This window comes from Cryptomeria japonica, chromosome 8 (assembly GCF_030272615.1).
Source record: "Cryptomeria japonica chromosome 8, Sugi_1.0, whole genome shotgun sequence".
In the NCBI taxonomy this organism is placed as follows: Eukaryota; Viridiplantae; Streptophyta; class Pinopsida; order Cupressales; family Cupressaceae; genus Cryptomeria; species Cryptomeria japonica.
The window spans coordinates 321,058,116-321,082,154 of record NC_081412.1 but is presented as its reverse complement, the minus strand read 5'-3'; the positions used below and the strand labels follow the sequence as shown (position 1 = coordinate 321,082,154).

At 37.9% G+C, this 24,039-nt stretch overlaps 1 protein-coding gene across 1 annotated transcript in view; it reads left to right on the top strand.

Moving 5' to 3' along the window:
* Positions 1 to 20,939, top strand: part of LOC131061502 (uncharacterized) — a 267,609-nt gene extending 246,670 nt beyond the window's left edge. The window contains exon 12 of the mRNA XM_057995217.2: positions 20,224 to 20,939. Within this exon, the coding sequence (XP_057851200.2) occupies positions 20,224 to 20,334 (111 nt within the window). The 3' untranslated portion in view covers positions 20,335 to 20,939. The remainder of the gene's footprint in view (positions 1 to 20,223) is intronic.
* The last annotated feature ends 3,100 nt before the right edge of the window (positions 20,940 to 24,039 follow it).

Below are 24,039 nucleotides of genomic sequence, written 5' to 3'. Positions count from 1 at the left end.
GAGTTTAGGAGGATTGTCGAGCTATTTAATCATGCCGTTGGAGATTGAAATGGTGGCCACGTTTTTTTCATGTGACTCCCTTTGGCTACGTTTTGCAACATTTGTCATCATTTCTTCTTCTTCCTCCTTAGGTGTTTTGCTCTAATCCACTTGGATGTGCTCTCTCATTGGCATTTTGGTCCTCCAAGTTTGGGATTGCTGCTACATTTATCAGTTTGGGGCATTTTTTCAAAAAACATGATAAGGGTTTGGCATTACAGATTGCTCCTTTTTACTGGTTTTGCTTCTTCATTCCAAGAATTGTTGCATTATTGGAGAAGCATTTTGCATTTTTAAGAAAGGTATGTTCTCTTTCCTTTCTTTCCTTCATTTTATTATTTTCTTGTTTTCTTAATTTTCGTTCTTAGTTGCATTTTTGGCATGTGTTGTTCTTCCCCCAAAAATTGGTTTTTGTGAAAGAAATCTTCCCCTTGGTATGCAATTTTTTGAATTGCATTGTTCTTCCCAAAATTCCCTTTTTACTTGTATTCGGGATTTTTAATCTCGATTACAAGTTCGCTGGAAATTCTTGTTCTTCCCCTATGGTTAAGAAATTTAACCATTTTTGGTCAAAATTCCAAGTTAAAAGTGTGAAATACCCCTCCCTTGCAAATTCGGGTTTTAAAAACCGGATTACATGTCGAAGAGTTCTTCCCATTTTCATGAAAATGACTTTCCCATATTTTCCCATTTCTATCCATTCATGTTCCCCATATCCATACTTTCCATTTCCATCATTTCCCGCAAGTCAAAATCTCATTTTTCGTCCATTTCTCCATTTTCGAATTTACAAGTGTACTTGTATTTGGGTTTTAAAACCCCGATTGCATGTATGTCCTTTCCAACTTGTATACTTGCGAAAATTCTCCCAAGATCCGAAATTGGTCAAAGTCAAGATTTTCCCATTTCTACATATTTCCCTCTTCCTCTCACAAAATCGTGAAATTCAAGAATCAAAGTTTTACCCATTTGGAGAAGGAAGAATGATATTTGCCGCTGACTATGATGTTGCCTTAACTCTTTTAAGTCTTCATCACAGCATTCCAGGTTCACAATCAATGTCAGATTTGCTGGCATCTCCAACTCCAAAGAAAATGAAATACAAATATGACAAATATCAGAATGAGGTTGCACCTTCCCAGGTTTCTTCTCCTTTGGATCGCATCAGAGACACGGAGATAGGGCACGTTGATATGGCAGAATTCATTAACAGGGTAGAAGATCCACAGGATAATAACTTGCAGCGGCTGTTGGACAGCCATATCCATCATGCATCTTTCTTCCCAGTGGCTGCCCTAGAACCTGAGTTTGTTCTTGCATGCGCCCATCATTTTGACAAGGAATCAAGAGTCATCAAAAATGATGATGGTGAAGCCATAATTCGTCTTGATGCGGATACAATCGAGAAGGTCTTCAGAATACCTCCTGCACTTGTTTATATGGAAATCACCAAAGAAAGTGCAGCAAAATATTACGTGAAGAGGGAAAAAGATTGCAAGCGACACATCAATAGGTGGATCCAAGAGCCACGTCCTTCCTTCTCAAGGTGGGCAAAGTTGTACCGTTGTGATTTCAAATGGGAGATAGGAGACACCATCACTCTTCTCAGCAGGATGATGGGCCTTGAGCATTCCAATGTCTTTGAGCCATGGATGTATCAGTTCATTATGTTCATACAATAGTCACATCACATTTCATGGGGGGAAGTCATCAACGATGCCTTGTGCAAACAACTTGCAGCAGATCCTACCACCATGACCTTCTTCATGAATTCTTATTTGGTATATTTAGCAGCATCACTTAGACACTTTCTAGGTCTTTCTACCAAGGGTGATCGCTCGCTTATACAAGTTGCCATTGAAACCCAGCAGACTGCATTTTAGAAGGGTCCAAGATGCATTCTTCGGATATTTCATGCGTCAGTTTGACAGAGATCTCAGGAACAAAAGAGTATCAGATGAGGCATGGGTCAAGGTGTCTGAGTATGGGTGTTTGTTCCTGCAATTTCCCACCTTCACCTATATGAGGATTGGATGCTATGATGGTCAGCCATACATGCTTCCAAGATACCCAACCGATAAGATAATTCTTATGGAGTTGGGAAGACAGATCATAGTTGTTCATACTTTTCAGTCTGCTAGACACAAGGCTGGAATGGGGATCTCTACCACAAACCCATTGAAAATTGGTCGATACTCCCTTGTCACATCTGTGAAGGCTAAGGCCATGGAAGCTGAATTGCAGGAAATCAAGCTTAAAAGGTTCAAACCTAGAGCTGATTTTGATTATAGAGGTATGAAGGAGAAGATCAAGAAATCCTTTGTGCATGTTCATCGCATTGAAGACATTTGGGTAGATCTCCGCACCTCAGCCGAAGTTCTGAAGATGGATTACTGCAGGCTCACTGTTGAGCAAATTGTTGACTTGAACTTGGCGAATATCCCACAAGGGATGATTGATGACGAGCATATACTTGATCCTGAATACACTTCACGGAGGGTTGAGGAAGCTCCACTTCCTTTGATCCAATGGTCACACAAGGAGTGCATTTCCATCCTTGACAGATTTCAGCCTATTTTGGCCAACACCAATGCATGGCTGAAAAGTAATGCTATTAGACTTATCAAAATCAAGGTTGGTAAAGAAGATGATTCTACAGGGCCTCTTGGACGGAAATATGAGATTCAGATTGACAACAAGGAGGGTGCTTCATCTTCAGGCACAAGGATCAAGTTACGAGTCAGTCGTGCAGCAGTGCTCCCTCCTGAGGAGACGACTATTCGTGGGAAGGAAAAATCACGATTCCATGTTCAGGTGATCAATCTGGATAATCCAGAAGAGGGGCAGTAATCTGATGACGCTCCTAAGTCTCCAGTTTCAGACTCGCTTCATGAGGCCATTCCTCCAGTTTCCATTGAGACGCCTCTTTCTCCTCCTGATTTGCTCGTGGATGAGTCTCCTCAGAATGCAGTTCCCATTTCAGCATACGAGCCTTCTCCTGATCGACAACAAGAAAGTGTGTTGAAAGTTCCTGAAGATAATCCCACTTGCATTCAATTATCAGAAATTGATACTTCCACTTCTGGTTTTGAAGAATTCATGAGGCAATCTTCATGCCCATTGGTAACTGAACAAACCGTGGTCGCTGTCCAAACAGATATTCCTCCCAGGGTGACCACGATAATTCAAACAGAAACTGCTTCTCCTTCGCTTACGGCTGCTACTGGAAGTGAGTTGATGACTTTGCCTCCATGGCTTAGTTCTTTCACCCCCAAAAGGAAGAAGCAAGAGATCTCACCTGATGCCTTTGACTACCAGCAACTCAAACAGTCCAGATCCAAAGTTGCTAAGAAGGCCAAGACTATCTCTAGGGTAACTGTTGATAGCAACAAGATGAAAGTAGCTAAAATTGTGGAACCTATTGCAGATAAGCCACTTGATGAAATGTCAGCTGCTGATTATAAGGTTACAAGGATAGAATTGGGCAAGCAAACGCATGAGGTCATTAAACATGATGCTCAGTTTTTTGTTGCTTCATTAGTGCAAATGTGTGATGATCTTCTTGCGAAGAAAGACAAGCTAGAAGAGGAAAACCGACAGCTTATGGCAGCCATTCATAAAATCACAAAACCTGCTGCTGAAGGGAGTAACTCCATAGGTTCTTCTGGTTCCCAAGAATCGATTCGTGGAGTGGAAAGGGCTGCTCAGAAAGTACAAGCACTGGATTCCTGGGTTGATCAGCTTCATGATCAATGTGTACAAGTAATGAAAGACATTTTTCAAATAATGTCTAAGTTGGAAACCATTGAGGAGAAATTGGATCAGACCTCTAATACTTTCAAAAAGAATCTGGAAAGTGTTGAGAAAAGTCTGACAATCTGGCATACCATGCCCCAACAACAGCTGAGTATTTTGCAGGAGCATGCCATCATCTCTTCCAGGGTCATGTACTTGGAATTTGAAGAACTCATGGAAAACAAGACCCTTGTTCTTAAATCCCTCATTGAGGAGATCGGTGATGCAAGTAGATTCCGGGGTGAAGTTTACCGAGGTATTGTCTCACATTGTGAAAGGGCCTCTTGCAATATAGTAAGTCAGGATGGAGAGCTGATTCCAGAAGAAGAAGTTCTTGCTGATTTACAGATGAGGATTCATAATGAATGGAGGAGCGAGCAATTCTCGGCAGCTTCGATTCAAGCATTGATGAAACACCAAGCCTTTCTGCATGAAATCCAGTCTATCCTGGATAAAAACAATTCTGTGCTCCTTCGCTGTCATGACACTATTGTGAAGACTATGGTTGTTGCCAAGAACACCCATGAACCGAATCCTGAGGAACTACAAGCGAGCATCCGGAAATTTCAAGGATTTGTGTCTTCACAAAATGCAACTTAAGTGTTTTTCAACACTTAGTTGAATTTTCCCTCTTTTGTAATTTTTAGTTTTGACAAGTTGCATGTAAAAGTATTTTTTGTAAAATGCAAGTTACACATTACTTGCACTTTTGTAATTACATGTAAGGCAACTACAAGTTGTCTCTGATTAGGACTGTAGTTGGAATAAGTCTTAGTTAGTTGGAGTGACTCTTAGTTAGTTAATGAAGTCTTAGTTAGTTATTGAATAAGTCTTGGTGGTTGAGAGAATCTCTCAAGTTAGTTAGGATCCTCCCACCTTTTTCTCAAGGCTCCTCTTCTATAAATACTTGAGGGGTCTATTGTAATAGATATCTTTTGGAAAGCAAGCAAAAACTCTGCCAAATTTACAGCAAGAAATCTTTGAGCTTATGTATGTGGATTAAAAGTTTTTGAAGAATAATAAAGAAGGATTACTCAAGTTTTGAGTCTTTGAGCTACATGTTTGAGTTTGAATCTTTTATTTCTTCTATGCCAAGTGTTTCTAAAGGAGCTTAGTCCAATCTAATTTGAAGTCTTTGAGCTGCAAGTAGAGAAGATTAATTAAAATAGGAAATTCTCTTGAAAGAGCAGCAAGTCTTTGAGCTTGCATCTATTCTTGAGGAAAAATTACTGTTTGATAAGAAATAGCAGCAAGTCTTTGAGCTTGCATTAGTTCTTGTCTTTGTGTTTAAAGAATAGATTATTCCAGTCTTTGAACTGATATCTTTTATTCGTTGTAAAAATTTAGTATAGCAAAGGGTAGGTAGGACTTCCAATAGTCAAGTCTTTGAGCTTGATATTGCTGTCCCGTCCCGAAGGAAGTGATGGAAATCTTTGCGCTTTTAGGAAACTTCATTTCCTTTCTCTTATTTCACTTGAAAGTGGTTACTGCTATTATTCAATCGCTATTTTTTTCTGTGAAGAGAAAAGGATATTGTCTTTCTTGAAAAAAGAAGAAAGATTGATGTCCCATCCCATTTTATTTTCCACGTTGTAGTTAGATAGGGGGAGTCTTCCCTTAATTAGGAGAGTTTTTACTCGTGTGCTGTAGTTGAAACCACAATTTTGTATATGTCCCCAAGTGTACAAAATTTTCAACCAACAATATTGTAAGGAAATAAGTTAGAAAGGGAAATAGAAAAAAATTTGGAAGTGTATCCCCTTATTTATCAAGATTTTTTTAATTTTCAAAACATGGAAATGAAAAAAAAAGAGAGAAAAATCCTTACCTAGATCTCTTTTTCTGTTTTGATCTTGTTTCGTCTCCTTCTTCAAACCCTACAGACCTGTTTTGAGCAATACCAAATGTCAAAAGTGAGCAAAAGTTAAAAAAAAACCCAATTTAAACCTTGGTTTGTTGATACATGATAGCCTCGGTAAGATAGATGATTGAATGAGAGATAAATGAAGTCTCTCATTCAATCATCTATCTCATCGATAGACTATGATAAGACTTCAGTTATCATTCCTTTATTTGATGATTATTCTTCGATATGTTATGTTCGGTTTTTCTTATATCAATAATCATATAGGTATTCACATATATACGATCTTGCTGTGATCGTATTCTTCGATTTATATATATATAACCTTGTATGCAAATTTCGATCAACATCGGGTTCTTAACCAATGCCTAACTACCGATTAATATCGGTTGCAAATCGTAAAGCACAAAATATCGATTGGTATCGGTTTTACTTGTTAATTATATGCACACCGATTGGTATCGGTTAAACTTGTTAATTATATGCACACCGATTGGTATCGGTTAAACGCAATTATGGTTGAAGAGGTGCGATCAAGTAATATCTTCATCGGTCATGTCTGATAGACATGAGCGGTCAAGGTATTGCTTGATCCTCCTTATTGGCATATATATATATCGATCGGTGATTGTGAGAAGAACATCGAAATTTATAAATGCTCCTTCTCCATCTGCAACATACCAGATAATAATCAGATTTATGATATTGTGAATTAACATATACTTGAAAAGAAAAATAACCTTGAATATAACTTGCACCTTGAATTGAAAATTGAAAACATTTACATGGTTGGGCGTCCAAAACTGGTGTCAAGAGTCTATCATAAGGACTCGTGAGTCCTGTTGGTGAAGGTATTCTATCGTCTCCTGAAAAATCACTACTGATTCCAAGGTCTATATGTGCGAACAAGCGACTTTAGTGAAATAGCTTCTTGGGTAGTGTATGCTGAAAATATCAAGGGGGACTTACGTTTAACAACTGTCTTGAACTGCTGGACTAGAATGGATTTAGCAATTTTAGGCTCTTCTTTTTTTTAGATTTTCTGGGATTTAGACTTTCAAAAAGGAGAAAAGAGATAGGGTTTAGGAAAGCTAATCTAATCCTACGAACTCCGGAGACGGTATCAATTGGATGCTCTCGAGAAACCAAACTTTGCTTCGCCACACTAGGGACAACTACACAAAGCCGATGCAATCTTCAATGGATTGTGCTTATGATTAAGGTATTGGGATGCACAGAGGATGGGCTGGACTAACTTTGCACAGTGAAATGGAAATCATCCATTCACCAAAAGTATGAGCGGAGGTACACCATCAATTGACACTTATCAAAAATTCTTCATTCAAATTAACAACAATGAAGCAAATCTAAATTAACTTTAACTAAGTGTTGAGGAAATTGAAACCATGCAAATCATTCAAACAATACGGATTACAAAGCCTTAAGAGAAAGCGCACATGCAATATATTATCTGGAAATGACCTTACGCAACAATACATCAAAAACCTCACTCTCCAACATGTCGGACTCTGTGTGACCTCAACAAGGCCTAGAGCGGAGTTTTGAAGGTCTTCCTTGGGCGGACTTTGATGCTCTTCCTTTGCATGGCAGAGTTTTAGTGTTGGTCATCAACATAAGGTGGAGTTTTAGAAGGTTGGCTACTTGCTTGGAGGGCGGAGTTTTGGTCTACCTCCTTAAGCATGGTGGAGTTTTAAGACCACTCCCAAGGAATAGGGCGGATTTTCTACTACCCCTACATGGTGGACTTTGGACATTCCCCATGATAGGGCGGCCTTTTGGACTTGCTATCCAAGGCGGAGCTTTCATCTTCTAACATGATGCTTGGGCGGAGTTTAGGAAGGACATGGCTATCTTCATCAAACATGGCGGACTTTTGATGACCTTACTACCTTCACCATTAAGTTTGGGTGGACTTTTGAAAACCTTTAGGCAGGGCGGGGTTTTGAAGGTATCATCCCATAGGGCGGAGTTTGGAGAGACAACCTCTAAGGCGGAGTTTTGGGAGGCCTTAAGAGGCTTGCACACTATCATGGGCGAACTTTTAACATCCCTCCAACAAGGATGACGGAGTTTAGAGATCACTCCTAGGGCGGACTTTGGAGGCATCTCTCCATGGCATCATCATACCTTGGCTAGGCGGACTTCTATGACATCTCCACTATAGGGTGGAGTTTGAAGAGACAACCTCGAAGGCGGAATTTTGGGAGGCCTTAAGAGGCTTGCACACTATCATGAGCGGACTTTTAACATCCCTCCAACAAGGATGGCGGAGTTTAGAGATCACTCCTAGGGCAGACTTTGGAGGCATCTCTCCATGGCATCATCATACCTTGGCTAGGCGGACTTCTATGACATCTCCACTATAAGGCGGAGTTTTGGGAGGCCTTAAGAGGCTTATACACCATCATGAGCGGACTTTTGACATCCCTCTACATGGCGGACTTTTGGTCTACCTCCCAACATGGCGGAGTTTTGGAAGGACACCAAGGCGGCTTGCACACCATCATGGGCGGACTTTTCACTACCTTCTCAAGGCAAAGGGCGGAGTTTGGAAGGTGTCCTTCTTGGGCGGACTTTTGGAAGCTTACCATGCATCATCACCTTGGGCGGAGTTTGGAGACTCTTCATCAAGAGGGTGGACTTTGGGTAGACATCTCCAAGGGCGGACTTTTGGAAGGCCTCAAGAGGGCAAACTATATATGAAATATAACATTTTTTCTTATACTTTAAGTTATATTTCATATATATTGTCAGGATGTTTTAGAGTGGTTTTGGACCTCCAGGAGTTATAATGCAAAATCTAGTTTTTGGAGGATCGGGATGATTTTTCAGACTTAGATGATTTTTCAAGCTAATTATCCTTTGAATGTGCCATCACCCCCTAAAATATAGGAACTTAGCTTTTAGGGTCAAAACTTGAAAATTTTGGATCACAGTCGAAGCAAGTCAGTGCCATCAGTGCAAACCTCAAGTCCTCATTCCGAAAAAGCAAAAAGCAAGCATCCCTAAAAAATAGGGAAAACTTTCTAAAAATAGCCATACCGGGGATTGGGCTAAAAATGCCAAAAACAAAACTTCCTAAAAAATAGGAAAAAGCAAAAAAGCAAACTTTCTAAAAATAGAAAGTTGTCCAAATTCGTTCAAATCAATTGCGATCTTCGTCCTTTGGCCTTTCTAGGCACTTTGACGGTATCTGGACTCTAGTATCACTTGGCTTGCAAAAACTACCTTTCAATCTCTAGGACTTGAACCGTTCAAAAGTGAGCAAGGCTTGCCAAAACTGAAGCAGAAGGCCACGGGACACTAACAAAAACCCTAGAAAGTAGGAAAAGAGAGGGTCCCCATTTGCAATGGGGCGATGTGTGAAAAAGGTCACAACTGTTAATGCATGATAGCTTCGGTAAGATAAATGATTGAATGAGAGATAAATGAAGTTTCTCATTCAATCATTTATCCTATCGATAAATTATGATGAAAAACTTCAAGCTATTAATCCTTCATTTGATAACCATTCTTCATTTGTATATGATCAATCTACTTAGTTCAATCAAATGCTTAACTATTGATAATCATCCTATACCATAGAATCCCGATTAATATCGGTTATATTATTTGTGTTCACCGATTATTAAATCGAGCTAACCAATGTATTTCGATTTATATCGGTTAATATATTTAACAGTGAGCAATAATGATTATCAGATTAACTAAACACCGATTGGTATCGGGTGGCAATGTAAGCTTGCATCGATTGATATCAGGTGGCAAGGTAAATACGCATCGATTGGTATCGGGCTGTTAAGTTAACCATACACCGATTGGTATCGGTTGTTAAACATGCACCGTTTGTAATTGCTGCGATAAGCCAAGGGGCACGATCAAGTAATGTCTTGATCGGTCATGTCTAAAGACATGACCGGTCAAGGCATTGCTTGATCGTACCCAGCTTGCATATACATATCAATTGGCATTTGTGAGAAGGACATCGAAATCAATAAATGCTCCTCTCACCTGCCATACAAAAGAAGATAGTCAAATTTATCATATAAATAGATAATACATAGATCAAGAAAATATACACTAGAATATAACTTGCATATTGAATTGAGAATTGAACATCATTTACATGGTATCAGAGCTATAGTTAAATGGAACCTGAGGCTGTTCAATTTTGTGGAAAATTCAAAACAAGCATATATTCAACATCACAATTCTTCTAATGGATAGCGCTATCAGATTTGAAGATAGACTCGGAGGAGGTGATGACTTCTCAACATGGAAGTTCAGAATTCAGATGATTCTAAAAGAAAATAAAGTCGAATCATTTGTAAAAACTGAAACTGCAGAACCTGACAAAACAATTTGGAGAGAGGGAAATGAAAAGGCCATCAAAATCATAGTTGATGGGGTGAGAAATAATATTATGCCCATCATAAGGAAACATGAAACAGCCTACAACATGTTCAAGCACTTGAAGATGCATTTGAGATATCTAATGCTAGTAGAACCTTGGCTTTAAAAAGAGAAATAAATCACATAGCCATGATCAAAGGAGAATCAGTCAATGCCTACTTCATACGAATATCAGCCTTAAGGGATGAACTGGCAACTCTTGGATATGAGATCCAAAGCAAAGAATTAACACTCATTGCTCTAGATGGGTTGCCTAGCATATGGGAAACATTCGTCCAAGGCATCAGTGTGAGAGATGAATTTCCAAAATTCGATAGGCTAAAGGTTGTCTGTCTCCAAGAGGAATCAAGGCAAAATAAGAAAGGGATCAAGCAAAAGAATATAGATGAAGATCTCCAAGTTCTAAATACAAACTCAAACAAGAAAAGCAAGCAGAAACAATTTAGAAAGAGAAAAGGTCGTCACGGCAAGAACACTTTCAAGAAGGACCTTTCACAGATTCAATGTTACAGATGTGACAAATTTGGGCATTATGTTGCCAAATGTCCAGAAAGAGCCAAACAACAAGCCACATTTGCCAAAGCAGGAAAATCTAAAAGGGAAGAAGACCCCGAGAAGTATGTACTCTATTCAGTACTCACAAACCAAGCATCAAACAAAGTTAACTCCTGGGTGATCGACAGTGGCTCATCCAGACACATTACAGGATTCAGAGAAGTGCTAGACTCCATGAAAGAGGAGAATGATTAGGAAGTAACTATCGGAGATGACTCCACACATCCAGTCAGAGGAGTTGGAACCTGCACCATCAAATTAAAATCAGGTGTATCATTACAACTTAAAGGAGTGGTCTTCATGGACAACAAAGTATTGGCTTGGCCAAAGAATTCATCCATCAAGAAAGCTAAAACTTTTGGTCAAAGACAAGGCTACTTGTATGAGCTATGCACAGAGCCCTATTTAGTCCTAATCCATGAAACTACAGATGCTAATGAAGTATGGCATAGAAGACTAGGCCACCTAAATTTTAGAGCTTTATCATCAATGGGAGACCTTGTCACAGGCCTACCTAAGTTAAAGCAATATCATTCAGGGGCATGCAAAGGATGTGCCCTAGGTAAAAATACTAAGGGTGCTTTTCAAAATAGTACTAGGAAAACAAGTAAAATTTTAGAGCTAGTTCATTATGATGTATGTAGACTCATGTCCGTACCTTCTTTAGTGGGATTTTTGTATTATGTAATATTTGTTGCTGACTACTCTAGGAAAACTTGGATCTACTTTTTGAAATTTAAAGAATCAGAAGAGATCCTCAATAGGTTTAAAGAATTCAAATCACTAACAGAGAACTACTCATGAAATAAAATTAAAACCCTAAGAACTGATAATGGGGGGGAATACACATCAAAATTATTTAAAGATTTTTGTAAAAATTCAGGAATTAAGAGGGAGTTAACAATATCTTATAATCCTCAACAATATGGGGTAGCTGAGAGGAAAAATAGGACAATCATTGAAGTTGCCAAAGCTATGATTCTTGATCAGAATCTAAATGTCAATCTTTGGGCAGAAGCAACTAGCACTGTTGTATATATTCAAAACAGATGTCCTCACTCCCATCTTGAAGATAAGACCCCTGAGGAAGTCTTTACTAAATCGAAACCAGATATCAGCCACCTTAGGATATTCGGATGTCCTGTCTATATTCATGTACCTAGGGAGAAAAGATTAAAATTAGAGCCTTATGGAAAAAGGGGAATCGTTGTAGGATATAGTGAAACCTCCAAGGCCTACATGATCTATATACCTGGTCAAAAGAATATTGAACTAAGTAGGGATGTGATCTTTGAAGAAGACTTAGCCTTCAAAAGAGCCCAAAGCTCAGTAGAGCCTGAAGTCTATATCCCTACCCCTAGCATAGATGAAGATCCTACTCCCGAGCTTCAGAGGGAGAAACCTGAGGAAACCATAGGTGAAACTCAAAGTCCACCTAGAGAAAACCTCAAGAAAAGACCACTATGGGCCACCAAGACTGTAGCAGAAGCTCAGAAGTTTGTTGCTCCTTCAGGAACCTTTAGGGAAAGCAAAAGGCCTAATAAATTCACTAGTTATGTTGCCCTTATGAATGATCTCTCTAAAGCCGAACCAAACAATGTATCAGATGCACTTGAACATCAAGTATGGAAGGATGCCATGTCTGAATAGTATCAGTCCATTATGAAGAATGATGTTTGGGAGATTGTTCCTAGGCCAACTAAGAAATCTGTTGTTTCATCTCAATGGCTTTTCAAGATCAAACATGCTGCAGATGGCAGTACTGAGAAACACAAGGCCATATTTGTAGCTAGATTTTTTTCACAAAGGGAAGGAATAGATTATGAAGAAACATTTGCACCTATTTCCAGGTATACATTAGTAAGAGTTGTACTAGCCATTGCAGCAGCAAAGGGGTGGAAGGTACACCAGATGGATGTTAAGACATCATTTCTAAATGGTGAGATCTCAAAAGAAGTCTACCTAGAGCAACCTGAAGGGCTTGAAATTCATGATGCGGGGTCTCATGTGTGTAGACTCAAGAAAGCTCTCTATGGACTTAAACAGGCTCCCAGCGCCTGGTATGAAAGAATTGACACCTATCTCTCAGCACTAGACTTTACTAAGAATGATGCAGATCCTAATCTCTACTTCAAAAGAAATAAAGGCGATATGCTAATATTGATTTTATATGTTGATGACTTATTAATCATAGGAAATGATCACCTTATAGATCAATGCAAGAAAGATCTATCCAAAGAATTTGATATGAAGGACTTGGGGCTCCTTCATTACTTCCTAGGATTGGAAGTATGACAGAATTTTGACAACATTATACTAAACCAAGGAAATTATACCTTGGACATTTTGAAGAGATTCAGAATGCTAAATTGTAGGCCTATGACCTCTCCTATGGAAACCAATTTACATAAACTTAAAGAAGCAACAACAGAGTCACAACCCACTGACCCTACTCAATACAAACAGATGATTGAGTCCTTGATATACCTGGTAAATACAAGGCCAAATATCTGTTATGCAGTTAATGCTCTAAGTCAGTTTATGTGTGAACCTAAGGAGATACACCTGGTTGCAGTAAAACACATTATGAGATACCTACAAGGTACCCTGAACCTTGGTCTCAAATATGAGAAAGTTGATATAGACTTACATGGATTTACAGATTCAGACTGGGCTGGAAGTGTGACTAACAAAAAACGCACTTCAGGGTGCTACTTCAGTCTAGGTTCAGCTATGATATCTTGGATCAGCAAGAAGCAGTCTTCTGTAGCTCAAAGCTCCACTGAGGCTGCATACATTGCAACTTCTATGGCTGCCCGAGAAGCAGTATGGCTAGGAAGTTGCTTGTGAGGTTGTTTGGAGAGCCTATGAAACCCAGTGTTATACATTGTGACAATCAAAGCTGCATAAAACTCTCAGTAAATCCAGTGTTCCATGACAAATCCAAGCATATTGAGATTCCATACCACTATGTGCGAGATATGGTAGACGGGAAGGTGATCCAATTACAATATGTTTGTACAGGAGATCAAACTGCAGATATTCTGACCAAACCTCTTTCCAGAGTGAAGGTTGATCACTTTAGAAAAGGTTTAGGTATGATAGAAAGGTAATTTGCTTTGTAATCTGTATTTGCATATCAATAAGATGTTTAATGTGTAAACTTCTTTGTCATGATAGGACATTTTGGATTTTATCCCCCGAGTTCACATCTAAAGAGGTGACGATCTCTCAAGATAATGAACACTTGTATGTAGACATTATAAGGTGACGATCTTTTGATGTCCAGACCAATTATCATGTTGGATCTCTGGTGTGTCATGGATATGCCATGATTATGTTGTGGTAAAACATTTGTATAAGATGTTGGTGCACATACCACAACTTGGATAAGATGAGAATTTAATCCTTCTCATATGATTATCCTTAAGTATTGCATGTTTAGGCAATACTGATATCACATGCTTAGGTGATATCCTGTCATCACAAGATTGACGTGATGGACATTTGTATCACGTGTTTAGGTGATACTTCATATCATGTGATTAGATGATATGATTTTCTAGAGAGACAGATTGTGTAAAGAATACTAACCATCATTTGAATTGTGATGCTTGATATATTGTTTTTCATTTATCTTACTTAGCTAAGAGGGAGTGTTAATGCATGATAGCTTCGATAAGATAAATGATTGAATGAGAGATAAATGAAGTCTCTCATTCAATCATTTATCCTATCGATAAATTATGATGAAAAACTTCAAGCTATTAATCCTTCATTTGATAACCATTCTTCATTTTTATATGATCAATCTACTCAGTTCGATCAAATGCTTAACTATCGATAATCATCCTATAGCATAGAATCCTGATTAATATCGGTTATATTATTTGTGTTCACCAATTATTAAATCGGGCTAACCAATGTATTCCGATTTATATCGGTTAATATATTTAACAGTGAACAATAATGATTATCGGATTAACTAAACATCGATTGGTATCAGGTGGCAATGTAAGCTTGCACCGATTGATATCGGGTGGCAAGGTAAATACGCACCGATTGGTATCGGGCTGTTAAGTTAAGCATACACCGATTGGTATCAGTTGTTAAACATGCACCATTTGTAATTACTGCGATAAGCCAAGGGGCACGATCAAGTAATGTCTTGATCGGTCATGTCTAAAAGACATGACCGGTCAAGGCATTGCTTGATCGTACCCAGCTTGCATATACATATCAATTGGCATTTGTGAGAAGGACATCGAAATCAATAAATGCTCCTCTCACCTACCATACAAAAGAAAATAGTCAGATTTATCATATAAATAGATAATACATAGATCAAGAAAATATACACTAGAATATAACTTGCATATTGAATTGAGAATTGAACATCATTTACAACAACATCTAGCACCAACCCGAATAAATGTTCCTGAACATTCCTAAGATAAAACCCATTTTATGTTGGTGTTTGTTTTATCATCTACCAAACATTAGGATAGGATACCCGAAGGTATTCTATCCTCTCCTGAAAAATCACTACTGATTCCAAGGTCTATATGTGCGAACAAGCGACTTTAGTGGAATAGCTTCTTGGGTAGTGTATGCTGAAAATCTCAAGGGGGACTTATGTTAACAAGTATCTTTGAACTGCTGGACTTAGATAGATTTAGCAATTTTGGGCCCTTTTTTGGGGGGGGGATTTTCGGGGATTTAGACTTTCAAAAAGGAGAAAAGAGATAGGGTTCAAGAAAGCTAATCTAATCCAAACTTTGCTTCGCCACACTAGGGACAACTACACAAAACCGGTGCAATCTTCAATGGATTGTGCTTATGATTAAGGTAGTGGGATGCATAGAGGATGGGCTTAGACTAACTTTGCACGGTGAAATGGAAATCATCCATTCACCAAAAGTATGAGCAGAGGTACACCATCAATTGACACTTATCAAATCCTTCATTCAAATTAACAACAATGAAGCAAATCTAAATTAACTTTAACTAAGTGTTGAGGAAATTGAAACCATGCAAATCATTCAAACAATAGGGATTACAAAGCCTTAAGAGAAAGCGCACATGCAATATATTATCTGGAAATGACCTTACGCAACAATACATCAAAAACCTCACACCCTCCAAATGAGAGGAGGTAGCCTTATATAGTTTCTCAAAAACAAATGAACAGCCGAGATCAAACAGTGATCAAGGGCCAAGATTGAAAGCTATAAACCCTAATTAGGGTTTCCCGAAACACTATCAGCTTGAATGAATAAGAAAGTGACATGTGGCACATCTACTAATCTCACTGAGGTGAGCGTCCACTTTCCTCTTTCGTAGATTCGATGTACTTGGACACAATAAGCCTGACCTCCTCCATAGTGACACTTGGCAAACTGCTAATCTGGAAGTCGATGATGTTCACATCATCGGTACATGTGGCGAGGATGCTTTCCCACTCAACCGCTTGGGCAAGAAAGTTTTCATCGATGAAGAGAAAGTTTGCAATCTTTGAAAGATCGCCCTTGTCAATCATCCCTGAATCCTTGAAGAAGCTTGACTGAATCCTAGCTCTCAAGTTCTCTGCCTACAAATGCTTCTCCCTTATACTCTCTTTCTTCCAGATCTCAGACGCTACATGAAACACCTTGCTTAAGATCTCCCTGACACTCTCCTCTGTCTCGAAGCACTTGGTCTCAAATTTCTTCAAAACTTCAATCCGAGTGACCAAGGCATAATACCAGATGTTGAAGTCATACCTATCTCCAGCCTGTATGACACTTGCATCCACTAGACTTCTCTTCGACAAGCCTTGGATAACCTTCAAATGCGGAAGTATTTCATCTTGAATTTCCTCCACGTCCTCCCAATTGGTAGCTAGATCCTGGATACGGCTGACCAGTGAAGAGGCCCACTCATGTGCTGACACTAAATTTTCTACCAGTATATTAGCATGTGCTGAAGCATCTGAAATCCACTCCTTTGCCTGTGTGAATGTGCCCTTCATATCCTCATAATCCTTCATCGATTCCTGTTGAAGAGGCTGTGGAGGGGTAACCAGGATCTCATGGTTAAGTGGCCTGGTAAGATGGAGAACATACTTTCTCCACTGTTGGTTTTCTTCTACAACCTTCTTTCTCTTTTCTCTCTCCTGAGCTAAACTTGCCTTCAGAGCATTACAAGAGTCATCGAAATACTGGACCTCTTGGTCTTGGGTGGGCTTTCCCAGCTCTATGGTGGTGATCTTGTAATCGTCTGCGGCGACATTGCCCCTAGTTTTTCCTTCTTTAGGCACCGCTATCTGGACTGTCTTGAATCCTGCACTGTCTCTCTGGATTAAAGAAAACTGTCTGGCGGGCTTAGGTGGTTTAGCTATAGGTTGTCGCTAATCATCCGGGTCCAGTCTATCATCTTTACTCCATTCATTATTTCATTAATGAAATAATACTTCCAAGGCTTGAATGGAGCACCTTGAGGATTTCCCATTATTTTGTTCAGCAGAACGATCATGTCTCCAATGTCTTCCTTGAAGTATGCTCTCACTAAGCTCTTCCTTTGAAGTTTGGAGGCGCCTTTCCTTGGCTTGTCCAGCCAGGAATGGTTGACGATGGCGTCATACTCCTCCAAGTAATCCTGATACATGCTATCAGCTTCGTCCTTTGTCACATACACCATGTTGTTTGTAACTAGAGCTATGTATGGGTTCGGATTGTCTTAAGGCAACATCCGAACCCCTTTAGGTCTGGGCCCTATCCTAGGGTAACGTGACCCCTAATCTATACCCAGCCCAATCTCCACGATATCCTAAATACACACGCCACATAATAAAATATATTGGCGCCAAAATCTAAAGGAGGCCAACTTGCAATTAAGAGTTAAAGGTTAGACAAGATCATATACTATCAATAATATTATACAAGCATTTTAGGGTTTGGAGGAAGAGATATAATAGGTCCACCCAAAGCCATTTCTACACTAAGCCCAAGAGCAGAGTGACTGCCAAAGCCCTCTTGGCCTTGTTGGGCAGTCAATAAGGACATCCACGGAGGTGGCCTACTTAGTGGGTTGCTTGTATATGCTTTCCCCATCACTGTCTCATCTCCCAAGCATTATCTATTATGTAAAGCAACAAGTGATTGTAAGAAGGATAGTGCTGAGGAAGGCAAATCTGATATAGCATCAGTCAGTCATATTATGCCTGATCTGAGAATGAATTCACTTTGGTTTATATGTTGTTCAACCTCTATGAGTCGATCCTGGACTGAAGTGCTGTTATGCTGAATGCTTCGATCTTCCTTGGCAAATGTATTTATTTATCAACTGTGCTTGGAATCTGATTCTGCTTGAGAGATTCAATGATGATCCTCTTCCATTAATTGCTTGCTTTTTTATAACTTCATATCTCATTGAGTAGACACATTTCTTTGGAGAGAGATGTCCATTCAAACGGATCATGTCTCTTCATTGCTGTCATATTGTTCAGATTAGATCTGCACTTCTAATTATTCATTACAATGCTTATTTTCTATTCCCCAAGTTGATCTCCCTTGGATGTATTCCTCAAATGAAGCCTTCTCCCCTTTATATCTTCCCATGTGAGGAAGAGTCACACCTCTTCATCATATCTGCCCTTTGCAAGGGTTACAACCTTAAATAATTATCACCCTTTAAATAAGTTACAACCCTTCATCATTTCTCATTCCTTTCTACTTCCATTAGTCCCTCCTTGTTTCACATGCTCCTTTCTTCTTCCTCACCCATCTTCCTTTTAAATGAGGTTCTCTTCTCCATTTTATATCTCATGTTTGAGGGAGTCACAACTTTTCATTTGATGCCTTCTAACCATTCATTAAACTTATTAAATTTTAATTTCATTCTTTTATATTTTAATTTTAATCTTATTTTTATTCTTCTGTATTTTAATTTTATTATTATTATTTATAATTTAATCCTATTCAAAGAGGGGACATTACAAAACAAATTTTTTAAAAGTTTGAAAAAAGATTTAATAATTTATGTAGAATAAATATTATCCTTGTTGCAAGCTCCTTGGTCTTCTTTGTAGCTAATAGTTGCAGAGCCATAGCAATAGCAAGAACATGATTTTTTTTAATCACAAATCGTACTTCTAGCCTGAGCAATGAATAGCAATGGAGTTTTCGAAAGGTGAAAATTTTGTAATTTATATGGTCAGTAATTGCTTTTATGGTGAGATCAGGCTTTAAATCTTTTTTCTCTCTTTCTATTCATTGATGTTTTTTCAAAGGCCATGGGGACCCAGGTTTGCCTCATATACAATGAGGGTCCTGCAGGTCTTGAGTTGGTATGATACTAGGGCAGGATCCACAGTGAAAGGAGTCTGCAATATGGACTGAAACATGTACCTTATCAGTATCAAATCCAGTGTGGGTATGCACTACAAGGAGAAGAACCTTGTTAGAGAAAACAAAAATGTTGAAAGTTTTTAGTTCATTCGGTGGAGAAATTAAAGATACTTCCAGAATAGAGGCCACTGCTCAGTGACACTTTTTTTATTTAAATTCCCTGTATTTGCTTTTGAATAGTCAAAATGAAGTACTTTCTTGAAGAGGAGTAAATTGTTTGAAATCAATTTTGCATTTTTCTTGTCCGTCAACATCTAGGCAGGATGGTTGTGCTTGTTTGGCCTCCAATTGATTTTATCACTTTTATTTTCATTCAAACCCATTCTAATACTCACACTTGAGTGTGCCCTGAAGCATATGCTTGTATAATGTTTTCCAAAATTGAATTAAAATAAGACTTTCCTTATTACTTTAGTACGTTGCCTGAACATTTCTATTTATAATTTATCCAGGTCTTTCATAGTAACTTTGCATTTTAAAATTCATCATTTCTTATTTTAGGTGTATTTCTCATGTTGTTTGGAAATTTGTATTTGGCTGGCATTGTGGTTGACGTGGATATAGGTTGTTATTTTTGATAATGCTTGCTGAGCATCCTTGATTATATTTTACACGTCTCATTCTATCCAATATTCTGGTGCCTAACCAGCATGGATTATTCTTCTGATGAATATTGTGAGATTATACTATAATCGAAGATTTCTTATCCTTGGTAAATTAATATTGAACTGTGAAGTGCAATATAGAAAACTGATTACTGTGCAAATGATTCTTGTACTCTTGGATAGGACACTAGCTAAAGATGGTGATTTCCATTTCATATAATCTTTCTATAGGACCTGAAACAGAGGAGAGTTTTACGACTAGCCTTAACAGAAAAAATTAAGTAACGGGTACTAGATTTTTAGTTTTGATCATGGCAAGATATCCAACTTCAAGGTTTCACATGTTTATGATTTCTTGCATTTCGAAATTGTAGCTCTCATCTCATACTTTGAATATATATGTTAGTGGCCTGTCAAATGTGTGGCCTAGCTGTTCATTGGTGAACATTTTAATGTTGAAATGGAATGTTCAAAGTTCGAACTGTACCCGTTCAAGTATTCTCAGGATCCCTAATAATATTTTGGTCATTGTATGCATCAACAGGTTCTCCCTTCCAGAACACACCCTCATATGCAAATGAGCTCATCTGGAGGCTATATATTGAGTGGTATACGCATATGTAGCAGTGAGAATCAGCAAGCAGCGAACTCTTAGTTGCCATTGAGAAGTGATGGAAGCATCGTTTTGAGTTTTACATAATCTTTCTTGCAATTTGTAAGATTGATATCATTCGCAAGGTATCGGATGCGAAATTTGTAACAATATTATGAGAAGTGCAATATAGTATAGCCTTACTGGATTTAGAGGAATCAATTTATTTCAATCCAAATTTTGATGATGTCCATGTATTTTTTGCTACAAATGAAACCATATTAGAAAATTGAAGGAAGGAGGAGCCTAATATGAAAGTCTAATTCCTTAACCTGTACAATATATGTTTTCAGAATACGATCTTTGATATTGTTACAAAAAGATACTTTCTAGAATTGAATGAATAGTTCGTAGGTATCCTGAGAATTGGGAATTGTCAAGGACTCAAAAGGAATGAAAGCAGATTTTATGGCATGTCAAGCTTTGACATTCAAATTGTCTGAAAGGGTTCAGGGGTTGGATGATTGCAAGAGTCGTACTCCATTTTAACATCCATGTGTACGATCTTTAGATAACATTGAGAACACAGAACATAGACTATATACCCATTATTTTTATTCTCCTCGTGCTAATGTTATGATGATCTAGATCAAAGCTAGATTACGGATTGGAGATGTGTTTTATTTAGTATCGATAGTTCTTGAATTTTATCGATAGCACAAGAGTCAAGATTGTACTGCTCTGCAATACAGAGCATGCTTAATCTTGTAGCTAATAAAAGCAATCCTCGTGACACAAAACTGTAGGAATAATGTGAATGTAAAAAATAATTCACTTGGTAGAAAAGATGACTAAATGGCCCTTTCTAAAAGGCATTTTTGACTTCATTTATCACAGGAATGCGATTCTTCGCTACATTATTTTGGAGTTTTCGAACTAAGATGGGATGATTATATTGGAACTTATCGGAGTTTTCGAACTAAGCTTAGATGATTATATAGGAACTGCAAGGAAATTTACAAGCATGTTGGAAACCACCGGCAATGTTGCATAATGGTCTGGGAACGATCTGTTCAATTATTGGGATCTTCAAGTTTTGATTAGTTGAGACTGTTGAGGAGTGAATGATTTGAATAAATAATTTTTTTTAAATTGACTAGCAAATTGGAAACTACCTTCAAAGAGTCGCATGGATGTTTAGATTATAACACATACAGCAGTATCAGCTTTGTACAAATACATCTTATAAAATATGTTTCGCAGGCCTTGTTATTGTAGTAATAATTGCTCTCTTTGCACTTCTATGAAGTTAATTTGTACCTTTTAATGTGACAGAATGAAATAGGTGTGTAATACAACTATTCTTTGAATTAGAAAATGAATTTCTATGCAAACAAAAACTAGCATAGTATATGTACTATCTAATTGTTATTTCTTATTTATACAATGATTTTGAGGATATTTCATAATCATGTTGAAAAAAAAGTATATATTTTTTTATTCACCTAGAGCAATTCATTGATGTGCACTTAAAATGCAAGTAAAAAGATTTTATGTTTTTTGATTGGGGGATATTTTTAGGGCATCACGTCTATATTGTTTAGTTAGAAGTAGAGATTGGATAATGAAATACACGTAAGAATTGAATAAACTTAAAGACATAAATGAAATAGTATAAGCTAAACACAAAATCTCTATTTATAAGTATAACAAATCGGTCTAATACTTAATATGATATGAGGCTTTAAATAATTGTTAACTCATAAAAACACAATAACACAAAAGATAGAACACTAATAATGAAGCAAAATAGGTGTACTAAATATTGTTGAATGAATAACAAATTTTGGAATAAAAATTATGAATGCTTAGTGAATGATAAGATTTGTGTTTTAAGCTATTGCATGGAAATAAATTTTAAAGTGCTATATTATTAGTTATATGCATGGTATGCAAATTATGTTAAAAAATGTTTTGTCCACTAATATTAAAATTAAATTTTGGTAAACAAGGTTAATCAATTGATGCAAACTATTACAATTCTCTTTTAAAACTCACATATTTTGTCTTATGTGAGATCCAAGAATAAATGATTTGACAATAGTTCGCGAGTTATAAATAGGGATTGTTAAAGTTGGACAAAAATAAAAAAATAACATGGACTAAAATAGTGTTAGGTAAGACTATCAAAACTTAAAATATGCCATTTCCTTAAAAAAGGGTGATGGCATGGGTGAAAAATGAAGATTTGTATAGGTAAGACTAGCAAATCTATCAATCAAGCGATCGATCGAATCTTTTCTACCAAGCAAATCAGGCTATCAAAACAAACCTAAAACCATCAATCGATGAGTTCAATCAACTCTATCACGCTCTTCATTAGAGATTGAATCAGCCTCTTAGAGCTATCAAATCAATCCATCAATCTATCAATCAATCATCTTATCGATCAAATTTATCAAATTCTCTATCAATCAGACATCAAATGAATACCTATCTATCAAATTCACACATCAAAATGTCTAAATAAAATCATCTGACTAAATTTTAACATAATCAAAATCAAACAAGTTCATCTTGACCAAATGTGCAAACCCACATAACAAAAGCGCTAACAGATGAAGCAAAAGCGTGAAAACAATCATTTGCGCTAACATACATCATGAATGCAAGAACTTAAAGAGCAGATGTGCTAAACATGCATATGCGTGGACATACTAAACAAAGGCGAAAACCAAGAAAACACATGCGCTAAACTTTTAAAAGCGAGAACATTCATGCTTAGCACCTTGGGCGGACTTTTGGTGCATCTCCTAGGGCGGACTTTGGAGTGATCTCAACCTATGGCGGACTTTGGACACCTATCTAGCTTGGTCATGGTTGAGCGGACCTTTTGAACACCTCCTACACTCAACATGGGCTTAGTTATGGCTACCAAGGCGGACTTTCAAGGCATCATGGAGGGCGGAGTTTTAGATTAGCTCCTCAAGGCATGTGGCAAACTTTGATGGCCCCTCCATTTTGGGCGGAGTTTTATGACCTCTCCTTAGCGGACTTCAAGCATCTCTCTATATGGCAGACTTTGAAGGGGACCCTACCTAAAGCATAGGGCGGAGTTTTAAGGTATATCCTTCAACATGCATGGCGGAGTTTTAAGTGTTCAACATGGCGAACTTTTTCCACTCCACAAGGCATGGCGAAGTTTAGGAAGGCCACCACATGGCGGACTTTTGAAGGTCTTCAACGTTGCATCTATTTCCTTGGGCGGAGTTTAGGAAGGACATCAAGGAGGGCAGAGTTTTAAGCTCCCTCTTCTTGGCCTCTTTAACACATGGCGGACTTTTGGTTTCCCTTCATCATGGCAGACTTTTGATGGCTTCCAATCATGGCAAACCTCGATCATCTCCCCAACATAGCGGACCTTTGCTTGGGCGGACTTTCTAAACACCTGTCATGACACTTAACCTTATCCATTAGCCATACTTAGAAAAAAATTGGAAAATTTCAAAATTTCATATTTTAACCAAATTTAACTAGATTAACTTGAAATTTAAAATCCATACTTAGGCAAACCATCTGAAGCAATATGACCCCTAAAATGTAGGGAACTGGCTTTTTAGGTCAAAACTTGGAAATTTTGGGTTTCAGCCGAAGCGGGTCAGTGGTATCAGTGCAAACCCTAGATTCCCATCCTGAAAAAGCAAAAAGCAGATATCCCTAAAAAATAGGAAAAACTTTCTAAAAATAGCCATATCGGGGATCGGGCTA